At 40.4% G+C, this 11,890-nt stretch overlaps 1 protein-coding gene across 1 annotated transcript; it reads right to left on the minus strand.

The window, feature by feature from the left end:
- Nucleotides 1-886: 886 nt before the first annotated feature.
- Nucleotides 887-9,454, minus strand: LOC110155736 (interferon-induced very large GTPase 1-like). The gene is given in 9 exon segments (XM_055161954.1): nt 887-5,169; nt 5,171-6,460; nt 6,462-6,524; nt 6,527-6,555; nt 6,693-6,931; nt 8,504-8,588; nt 8,665-8,704; nt 8,780-8,856; nt 8,976-9,454. Coding segments are annotated over 8 exon segments (5,073 nt in total). The 5' UTR covers nt 8,822-8,856; nt 8,976-9,454; the 3' UTR covers nt 887-1,884.
- Nucleotides 9,455-11,890: the final 2,436 nt, after the last annotated feature.

An 11,890-nucleotide genomic window follows, 5' to 3' on the forward strand; every position in this document is an offset into this window, starting at 1 on the left:
CCATCCATTTCCTTCAGCTTATCCAGGGTTGGGTCATGGGGGCAGCAGTCTAAGCAGGGAATCACTTACTTCCTTCACCCTGGACACTTCCTCCAGCTCTCTGGGGGGACCCCGAGGTGTTCCCAGGCCAGCCGAGAGACATAGTCCCTCCAGCGTGTCCTGGGCCCAGAACACCTCCTGAAGAAGGTGCCTAAGAGGCATCCGGAACAGATGTCCAAGCCACCTCAGCTGGATCCTCCTGATGTGGTGGGGCAGTAGCTCTAGTCTGAGCTCCTCCTGTGTGACTAAGCTCTTCACCCTATCTCTAAGGCGGCGCCCTGCCTCCCTGAGGAGGAAACTCATTTCGGCTGCGTGTATCCGCGATCTTGTCCTTTCAGTCATTACTCAAAGCTCATGACTGTAGGAATGTAGATTTACTGGTAAATCTACATTCCTAAATTGTGGTTTTCACCACAATGGTTCGATACAGCTATCGCATCACTGCTGACTGGTCTGTCCAAATCCAAGGCCATAGTTCTTGACTGGAAAAAGGTGGCTTGCCCTCTGCAGGTGGGTGGAGAGTCCCTGCCTCAAGTGGAGGAGTTCAAGTATCTCAGGGTCTTGCTCATGAGTGAGGGGAGGATGGAGTGTGAGTAAAGGACATTTATGAACTCAGTTTAGGAACTGCTGCACAAGAGAACATAGCTATTTTATTTTATTCACATTTTGGTCAGTCCAAGCCAGTCCCTATAGTTCATCCACACTGCAGGCCTGTGCCGCATCCACATGTCAGTGAGGGGGGTCTGTTTATAGTAACTTCAATTGTCAGCACCACCTGCTCCTACCCTAAAATAGTGTGATCATTTGAAAACTTATGGAGACTATGTGAATGAGACACACACTGAAATACACACAGAAAATATATTTTAATAAGAAGAAACACACACACACACAATTGCATGTTTCAAAGGTCAAGTTCTAGGCCTACATGTGCATAGTAGATAAAAGGTTTATATGTGTTGTTGCTTCATATACAGGTAACAAAAGTACACTGCTCAGAAACATTACATATTATTTTTAAAACCCAACAAAACAATAAAAAAGAAAATTTAAATGAATAAACCAAATATTTAATCTTGATAAACTGCATTGTCTTTTTTGATAATGATTATGTAGTGTATCTATTTATTTTTCATTGGCATATACATAGACTTTGGTGACCAACAGCTTGACTTTTCTGAAAAACATGTTGTCTGGACACAGTTTACATGTTCAAGAGCCACAGAATTTACATCTTATCCAAATCCCAGGAGAACATGACAGTCCAAATTCGAACATGAATATCTCTTAATGTCTTAAGTTTGCCAGCAAAACAAAGAATATATGTGTTCTGGAAATAAAAGCCATAAATGTTAAGAAACAAGTGAAACATAAGAGACAACCAGCCCATTACACAAACTAAATAGCTTGGCTCAGAAAAAGTTCAACAATTCTAAACATTTTTGATTAAAAACATATCTTTGTAAGATCGTAGGTGCAATCCTGTTCATTGGATTTCTAGCATTGCATTAAGGACAACAGGGTAAATGCTATCTTCAAACAAGTTATAGTGAACTGAAAGACACTTGCTCCTGTGCCTTTACATTTTTTTTGGATGAGCACATTATATATTTACATTATGAGTCATGTTTGAGGTTATAACTAATAGCAGTAGGCAACAATTAACATAAGAAAACAAACTGGCATGTAGTTTGATTTGACAGACTACATGTAAACATTGATATGCATTAATAAGATGCATGATAAACATATAAAATTTGAAGTTGAAAGTTTCACTTAAGAGTGAGCTTGATTTAAACTTGATAGACTATAATGGTATTCAGTAGAATACTAGAATCGTTTGTCTTACTTCATGTTAAAGGCTTGTTGGAGGCTTTTTTCAGCCTGATCCTTGGTAATGTTTTTCCAAGCTTGAGGAATGTCTGCAGGTTTGGCATGATATACATTTGCAAAGTCTTCATTGAAGTTTGCCATGACATATTTCCAATAGTCCGATGCTTCCAGACTATCATCAGGAGGAATCTTCCAGTCTGGAAATATTTCTTGGTATCTCTTGTATGGGTGATAATACTTCTGACCATTGTCATCATATTGTTTGAATCTATGGTCAGAGTTTACACGGGAGGTGCATATGTCTGAAACAAGTTTTTGTGACACTTCAGATCTCCATGTTCCCAAACCCAGTGACTGATGAAGTGATGTCCAATGCTCTGTGTGGGCTGCTCCTCCTGCTTCACATGGAGCTTTGCAAAATGGGCACTGTTTACCACATCCGATCACTCTGACAAAAAGCTCATGCTGAACATTAACAGAACACTTCTCAAGTTTGAGAACAATATCTGTGTTTTTGAACTTCTGTTGACAATCTTTCTCCATTTGTTTTACACAGTTTAAAAGGTAATGGGCAAACTGCTCGTGGTCTGCAGTGTTTAGGATCATAAAGGTTCCAAGTGCATCTTGGGAAATAACTAACTTATCACTTAGTTCTGCACAGATTTCCCCAACAAAACATTTCAAGGATTTGTTCTTCTCAGTTTTAGCCTTTTTGACAGCAGCATTTATCCTGTTGATACATGCCTGGAGATGCAGGTTCTCAAATTCACTCGCTGAAGCCTGGGATGAAAAGTGTGAGATTATTTGGTTATATATCCACTCTTTCACATAAGCCTCATAGTGTTCAATGTAAGCCCAAATTAATTTAAACTGGTTCTCTGAGATCAAATCCAGCAGAACTGAATACTGGAAAAACATTCTGGTGCTGAACTGTTGACATGTCAACATTTCACCAATAATGTCAGGACCCAGGGAGCGATTGACAAAGTCTTCAACAGCAGGTCTCAAAAACTGATCTGTAAACTCCTCTGCTTTCTTTTGGCACTGGTCTCGCTCGTGAAACACATCTTTGAAATCAGTACGGAATTTTTCCTTGTTTTCCTGTAAACACCTGTAAGGATCATTTTCTTGTAGAAAGTTTTCATGCATCTTTTCAAAGTCTTTTGCTGCTCTGGCACATATGTGCATCTTCAATAAAACGTCAAACTCTTTGTCCAGTTTGAGCTGTTCATTCTGTTGCAGTTTCTCATCAATCATGTGTAGGATCTCTACAATGTAGTTGTCATGGTAGTTGGTTTTTCTTTGTTTTTGAGTGTTCACTGACTGTTGGCAAGCATCTATGATACTGTCAGCCAACCTCTGCACAGCTTTTACATGATCATCACTAAATATGCGTTTTAGTCGTTCAAACAATTTTTTAGGGTTGTACACAAAGGGTTGGTCTCCATATTCATATAGACTAGTTTTATTTAGAAGTTCACTTGCATAACTTCCTTTGGGTGAAACGTCTGCCCGTAGACAGTGAAAAACTCTGGATTGAACGTCAATCGTTTCTGGACGGAAACGTGCTAATTTCTCAACACTTACAGCCCACATGTTGTCAAATTCCCTGTCTAACTCTGTATCAGTCATGTTGGCTTTGTTATTCCGGCAACGCTGAATCAATTCAAGCACCCTCTCTTCCATTTCTTGTGTATGGTTCTCCTTGATTTTTTCCAACTCCCTCATTCCTTGTCGGATGTCAACAGTTGCAATAAGCTGATTTATTATTGACTTTTCCAGCTCCCTCCGAGTAACTTTTGCACCAGTCATAAACTCTTCTTTATACCTTTCCACCAGATTCACATGGCCATCTGTCTGTTTGAAGTACTGTGTGAGATTCTGAAGGAGTTTAGTTTCTCCTTTGGACAGTTCTGTGCATGCATCACTTTTCAAATCACTCAGAAGTTTTCCAATGTTTCCTGTATCATTTTCAACAGCAACTTTGCCATAATTTGAAATTATTGTTTGAGCATTTGTGACCCATGTGTACATGTCTTTTCTGAAGTTCCATTCCCATTTATTGTATTCTGTGCATAGTCTCATGTATGCATCAGCCACCAAGCTGTTTCTAAAGCTGAAGATGAAGTTTTCATACTTCACAGCGGTCCAGAGACTTCTTATCCACTCTTGAAACTCCAGGATGTCATTGGCAGATGATTCACTTTTGCTCAGAATTTGGATGATGTTTTTCTTGAGTTCATACACAGCTTCACTGTATCCTGCATTGACTGGAGCCATTGGAGGGGTTCCATTCCACAGTCCTGGGATGTACCAGTTTCCGGTTTCTGTGCTGTACTCCATCACATCAGTGAAACACTTGTTCTTGTCCTTCTTTTCCATTTTGGCTGCAGCCTGTGTCATCTCATCCAACTGTTCCAAAAGCAGTTTCCTGTCTCGAAGGTTCTTCTCATGCGCTGAAATATCCGACACATTCTGATGAACAAACAGACATTTGGACTTTTTTCCAACTTCTTTCATTCTGAGAAATGCATGAACAACTATCTGCAGGATGTCCTTCATTTCAGTGGAGTTCTCCATTGCAATATTTATTAAAGTGATGTCACTTAACCCCACAACAAGGGTTGCCAGCTCATTGTCATGTTCATAACTATTGTCCAGTTTTGCGAGCTCTGGAGACTTCAGACCCTCAGTGTCAATGATCATTAAAAAGTCACAGTTCAGTCTTTCTTTTACTTCTTCACTGACTCTTATGAGGAGCATAAAGGCTCCTCTAGTGCAGCGTCCACTGCTCACTGCAAACTGCACTCCAAACATTGTGTTGAGGAGAGTGGACTTTCCTGTGCTCTGTACTCCCAGAACTGTGATCACTAAGATTTTACTCTGGTGCGACACCAACTGATGGAGCTCAGACAGAACATCGCTCACCCATCTGAGAGGGATGTTGGAGGCATCTCCGTCCACCAGCTCCAGAGGGAGTCCCTCCAGCAGCAGTTCTGCACAGAGCCTGGTTAAGTGCTGCAATTGCAGACGAGAAGGGTGGTCTGCAGGAAGAGACACTGAGGCTTCGTATATCTGACCCATTTCACGAAAGAAATGCTCTACCCCCAGAGAACTGCCTGAAAGTTGATGATCAAGATCTTGAATAACCTCTCTGTTCTTAGATTCTTTTGATTTCTCTTTGTACTTCTCTCGAAGGCCTGATAACTTTTGTCGAGAAAGGTTATCAAGATTAAGTCGCATCCATTTCAGAAAAAAGCACCTTTCAATTCCAGAGCTTGATATTGCATTAATGAAAGCATGACATGGGTGTTGACATATCATAAGAGTTTTGTTTTTTTCTTAGTATATATTTTTGATTCTGAAGCAAAGTTTTATAATTGTCAATGTTTTCAGAGCCAGCATTTCTAAGTCTACACTCTTCTTTCTCCAGAGAGGTCAGTTCCTTCCAGATCTGACCTTGCAAAGGAAGCTGGGTTTCTTTGTACTCAAGCGTGTCATGGATTTCAGACGTAATAGCATCTGCATTTTGTTTGGCTTTCTGACACTCAGGACAATCTTCATCGACTTTTATTCCAAACTCACGCACAACATCTGCCATGCGCTCTATTGGCATTTTAGATTTTGCCTTCTCAACAACACTCCTAATTTTCCCCTGAAGTCTTGTGACAAAGTCTGCATCATTTATTGATTGAGTCTTTATCATTATATTGTTGTTCGTCAAGTTCAAATCTGTAGCTACTCTACTCAGATAACCTCGATCAAAGTTTTTGCTTTGAGAGTTACTAACCAGAAACATATCTGCCCGGCTCATCTGACTTGTCAGTAGGCTACAGGCTACATCCAGTTTGTCACAAAACACAAACACTGCACATGACGTCTCACATAAAAAAGAGAACTGTGGTATCGAGGAGGAAATGTCTCCACGGAGGTTAGCTACTGTTACAGGCTCACTGAAAATGTCAATGTTCTTGTTTCCACATGGAAGGTACCAAGCTATTTCAACTATTCCATCAGAAATCTTTCTCGGACAGTCCCCACCCTCCATATTGTGATGCACAAATGTGTCATGATATTGCTGAGAATTGCTCAGAATTTTATTGAGAACTTCTGACTTAGACAAAGAACATTCTCCAAGTCTCACAAAGGAAACCATTGGAATTTTAGAATGAACAATGTGTTCTTCAATGAAACCCTTAGATTCCAACAGTGACTGAGGTCTGTATTTTTTCACAATGTCCCTCAGGGCCCAGAGCATCATTGTGCACTGTTTGGTGTCAGGGTTTGGAAGCAGCAGAGGCACCGCAAACTGACACATTGACATTTTCAGTGCGAGTTCCTGCTGCACAAATCCATCAGAGCAAAGGAAGAGTGCAGTGATGATGTCTAGAGGGTTTAACATAGCACCTGAGGTTGGACCGGCCAGTAGAGCATCTATATTAAACTCAGCCTCTTCCAAAGCCTCATCACAGCTATGTGACACTTGGCCTTTGACATTTCTGGCTGTTACATTCACCATCATTAATTTCTTCAGAATATTCCATGCTGTATTTCTGACAGACCCGGCTGGTGTTTCTGTAATGCTCTTTCTCATCAATCTGTAGGATTGTGCTCAGGGTCAACTTGTCTTTGTACTGCTGCTCCAGGCCCAGGTATCCTCCAGCAGGCTCTCCAAACATGTATCTGGAAATAAATAATGACACAGTTTTTTGCATTACTTTTTGTATGTATGGTGTAGAATTATACAAAGAGCTCAAGCCCGGACACCTGACATAACAACAAGCTCTAAGTCCACACATTTTTTCAGTAGTAAATCTTACTGGTTTTCACAGTTGCAGCTGGAGATTTCTTGAATTGCCTATTAATGATTTGCGCCGACACACAGAAGCTGTATTCCTCTCCTGGATCCAGGTCACCAATAGTCAGAGTGGAAGCATCAGTCTGTAACTCTTGAACAAGTTCTTCCCCTTTGTAGCAGGTAATAGTGTACAACACTTCAACAGGAGGAGGGTCCCAAATCAGAGCTACAGAGTCTGAGGTCACATTGTAGGATGTAATCCATGGTCCTGAAAAAAAGAATAAATAAACACATTATTCTGAGCACCATACAAGCTAGGGGAATGACACAGTTTAATCCAGCTGATATATCTTAAATCCAAGTCACTGTTCTAATTTATTTTGAAGGGTGTGTCCTGTCCCCTCCTGTATGATAATGAGGACTCCACATACGTGTGGCCATTTTAAAGTCAAGTCTCCTCCCTGTGAAATGTGCCAGGTGATTTTACTGTCTGGTCAGTGTGGTAGTGGAGTGTTGCCTGAAGAACAGTAAATCACAGGTTCAAATCACAGAAGAGATGCATGGTACTGGGTAATAGTGCTGCAAGTGATGGTAATGTTAAATAAATAAATTAATAAAATGCTTTTATTACTGTATTGTAAAACAACATGCACTGTTCAGTCACTGATTGCTGTTACATGCAGTCAAAATGTTATTATTATCAGATTTATGGAGTTAGTCTATTATATTAAAATTGCATGTCCTGTAAACATAATAATAAACATAATCAGATTTCTTTCTAATCATAGTCTCTCTGATTATTCTCATCAGATTTTATTATTTGCCTTTTTAATAATCCTAAAGGTCCACAAATCAGATAATAAACAGACTTTTGGTGCGAGAGCAGACACAGGTGAGGGAGGGGCAGGTGAGGGAGGGTTAGGTGAAGGAGAGCAGACACAGGAAGGGAGGGGTAGGTGAGGGTGCGACAGGTGAGGGAGGGGCAGGTGAGTGAGAGCAGACATAGGTGAGGGAGGGGCAGGTGAAGGAGCAGATACAGGTGAGGGAGGGGCAGGTGAGGTGAGAGTAGATACAGGTGAGGGAGGGGCAGGTGAGTGAGAGCAGACATAGGTGAGGGAGGGGCAGGTGAAGGAGCAGATACAGGTGAGGGAGGGGCAGGTGAGGTGAGAGTAGATACAGGTGAGGGAGGGGCAGGTATGTGAGAGCAGACATAGGTGAGGGAGGGGCAGGTGAAGGAGCAGATACAGGTGAGGGAGGGGCAGGTGAGGTGAGAGTAGATACAGGTGAGGGAGGGGCAGGTGAAGGAGCAGATACAGGTGAGGGAGGGGCAGGTGAGGTGAGAGTAGATACAGGTGAGGGAAGGGCAGGTGAGGTGAGAGCAGATACAGGTGAGGGAAGGGCAGGTGAGCGAAAGCCTAATTTGATAAACAAATACCTTTTTTCTAGATATGAATCACCTTAGATTTGTGACCTACTGTTTCACAGGCAGTTACTCAACCACCACACCAGACAAGTACGAACTCTGAATACTGGCACAGCACATGACCCAGGGTCAAATAAAGAAATTTAATATATGTAATTACTAGCACAGATATTACTACATGAATTAAAAAATAAATTGCATTGGTCAGATACTCTACACAATAGAGAATTACATGGTTTTTTATTTTTTTGGCCTCTGTGAAAAGTGTTATTTACATGTTATTTTGCATTTTAGCATAATTTGATAACTAACAGCAATGCCAAAATGCTGTTAAGGTGCCCTAAAGGTGTAACATAATAGGTTACGCTGAATCATTAACGCATGTCAACTTTGCATTGCATTCATATTTACCTGGTTCATACTCAAGGTTAAATGTGTCTGAAGAATCCTCTGACTCCATGACAACTGTGGCAGTGTCAGAGTCTGTCATGGTCACTGTAACATGAGAGGACACACCATTAGTTAAACAGACATCCAGTTTCAAAGTTCAAATCAAAGTTCAGTTTCTCACATTGATCCATTTGGAATGTGTCTGTTGCATCAAAAAACTCCTGTATAAAATAAAAAATAAATCACCTTTCCGAAGTTAAGTTATTACAGATTTGGTTAAAAAAAATGCCTTGTACCTCATCCTTCGCTTCCAAGGGATCACAACAATTCTGAGCCATAATGCAAATGATCCCTTAAATTTATGGAATTAACTCTAGCAGAAAAACAAACAAAACACTATATGGGAATTCTGTCAATTGAATAATTGTACAATATACAGAAATAATACATTTATATTTTGCATATGTGGAGAGAATATATATTTCCACTCACCTTCAGTTAGATGAATCAGTAACATATGTGTAAAAAACACATGTCTGTAGCTGTTTTCTGCAGTGCTCGCAAAGACATTTACCTGATGTGCCATACAAAAAGCTAATTGTGCAACAAGATGTGTCCCGCCTTTTATAATCTGCTGTGTCTGGTGCCTACTTTAAGTTTCACTTTCATTTGCTCTACATTTTTCACAGAAACAAAACCTAAAACGTCTTTATTTTTTGTTTGTTTTTTATGTTGTTTGCCAGTTTGTTTTCAAATCTGAACCAAAACTATGTAATAAAAATCCTTTTTTCTAATCTCATTTCATTTCCAGACATAGCAGAAATTACATACAAGTTTATGATTGAGATGACGTTGGTTTACACTGGTGTTTGTTGAAATAAAGAACATAGTATTGGACTTTTTTCTTGCACTATTTCTTCAGTGTAAATATCACATTAAAAATAAAATAGCAATGTAAGTCTTTCAGTTTCAGATAAAAATGTCTCACTGCATTACCAAGGTTTAGCCACAAAGGGGAGCACTCACCTCATGTAATATTGTGAGCGGGACAGTGACAGCGGCTACTTTCACCTCATATGAGTATTAAACAGCTCTTGTGTTGTTTTAAGTAAATCTACATGTTTGGGGTGTTCCTAAAGTGAAGCTTAAATAGAAAACTTTAAAACCTCCAAATCATCTTTAAATATATGACAATCGATACTTTGCAGTGACGTCACGCTGGGAATGTAATGCATGCATGTCTGTGGCGGAAAGTTCAACAGTTAACATGGTGACATAATGCAAACATTTGTAAACATTCAAAAAGATTTCAGATCATCTGAAAACTCAAGAATGAAATGAAATTAATTAATTGTGATCATTACAAGTGTTCATGGTCTGGTTTAGGTGATTTTCAACAAAAATGTTGAATGTGACTACCTGAAAAACAGTTGGCTAATGCCCACTAACTTGTGACTGTAATGTTATTTGAGAGACTTTAACAGCACAAATGAGCTCACTTGTAGTTCTCAGCTTGTAGTTCCCACTAGTTCAGTTCTGCGGGGTCAAACGGGGATAAATAAAGTCTAAATTAAAGTCAAACTTGAGTAACAGAACTTCAGAAAGTGCAGTGCCTCTAGTTAGCGTCATCCCCCAGGGAATGTTGACAACATCAGCTGCAAAGTATCAATGTCTTCTGTTCTCATAAATGTTCTAAAATGCCTATAGTTTAAAACTGATCCACACATGGAAAAAAAAGTCCAATAATTTGTCCATCAGTGCAAATTAATCAGAGTGAAATACATTTTTCATAACAGCTTCAGAAAGTGGTGCCATTATTCAACCCTAAAAATGTGATTGTTAAAAGCCATAAAATTAATAGGGCAAGTAATTAAAAGGGCAGTGCACAGTATGAGTGCACGTCAGTGGTGTGACGTTGGAATTTTTGTGTTCAGCTTCCTCAAAAAGACCATCAGTTATTTTATTGTTAATCAATAATGTAATGCATTGGGTGTGGCTCATGTTAGATGTCTTTTATGCACTGGAAAATGTTTGATCTTTTATGCGCGAGTGCTGTGCATCGATAATCAGGAAACAACTTGCCATAACTGGAAGTGTTGGTAAGAATTTATTGTTGCGTTTTGATTTATATCTGACTCTACATTCTCTCTTGTCCAATCATATGTCTTATCGTTTAAACCACCCATTGGAGCCGTACTGTGCCAACCCCTGACCCCGCTCGGACCTAATTCAGACCCCTCAAACAGGGCAATACGGGGCAACACTTTAGTCTGTGGAGGCCCATACAATCTGCTCCAAAGTGAACTAATGGACACAAGGCTTATTGGTGATTAAATAGTACTACACTCTTAACAATTTGAAAGGAAATTTAATGAACAACAATGAAGTAAAGCAATTGCTGATAGAAAGTGTATTAAAGTTGTTTATAAGGTAAACAAGTGAAAGCTGGTGAAGGACATGTTGTTGTAGGTGGAGGTCTGTTGGGTAGAGTCCTCTGGGTGGAGGTCTGTAGCCAGAATCTCTTGACAAAAAGAAGTGTAAAGATAACACAAAAAGCATCAGTACTCACCGGAGATTGCATCCGCTGCCTCGGTCCTGGAACAAAGATGGGTGGGATGATAGGAGCGATAAGAAGAAGGACCTTAGTGCCTCCGTGAGTGGCTGAAAGTGGCTATGGAAATGGGAATGCGCTTTCCGTCTCTCCTTAGAAAACTACAGGGAAAGTATTGGCCTGGTCTGGAAGTACTTAAAAAAGAGATGTATTTTGTTTCATTCACACACTTAACACACAAATCCTGCACTTTTAGGCTGAATTCTTCTCACCTTGTGATGTCATGTGGCAATACAGGAAGTCCCCACTGTGTTTTTAAACTCCATACTGGGCTCGACATTAACGGTTGTCCGCTGGTCCGGGGCAACTAAAACTTTTCTCCGGGCAAGTACTCTCCTCTGCCAGTTGCCCGAGCGGGCAAGTGAAAATAAAGCGACACAAATCTAGTCCCCCAGTAATAATAACAATTTATTTGGTTGATAAACAAAGCGACGGGTTGTCCGTTCATAACGCATTTTTTTCATTTCCGTGAAAGGAACAGATAGGTTCAACCTTTTGGACTGCCACGAAAAACGGCCGCGGTGACAAGTGCTCACTTCATGCGCGCTGCTGTGCGCATCACAGTCAATGTTTTGTCTTTCCCACTGACTGTAGGCATCTTAAATAAAACGGACGTAGTATTACGCTGCCTCCTGCACCACAATCTTTGCCCAGTCAATCAAAAATGTCCCTTAGTGCGGACCGCGCTACTCCACCACTTTTGTTTTGTCTCTCATTCTACCGTCACATCTCCCATATCTAGGCAGCTTCATGACGCGTCGGAATGAAAAGCGAACTCAGGGTTAAACCAAACTCC

The sequence above is a fragment of the Boleophthalmus pectinirostris genome, unplaced genomic scaffold (assembly GCF_026225935.1).
Source record: "Boleophthalmus pectinirostris isolate CB_2022bp ecotype Guang Dong unplaced genomic scaffold, ASM2622593v1 HiC_scaffold_4, whole genome shotgun sequence".
NCBI classification, from domain to species: Eukaryota; Metazoa; Chordata; class Actinopteri; order Gobiiformes; family Gobiidae; genus Boleophthalmus; species Boleophthalmus pectinirostris.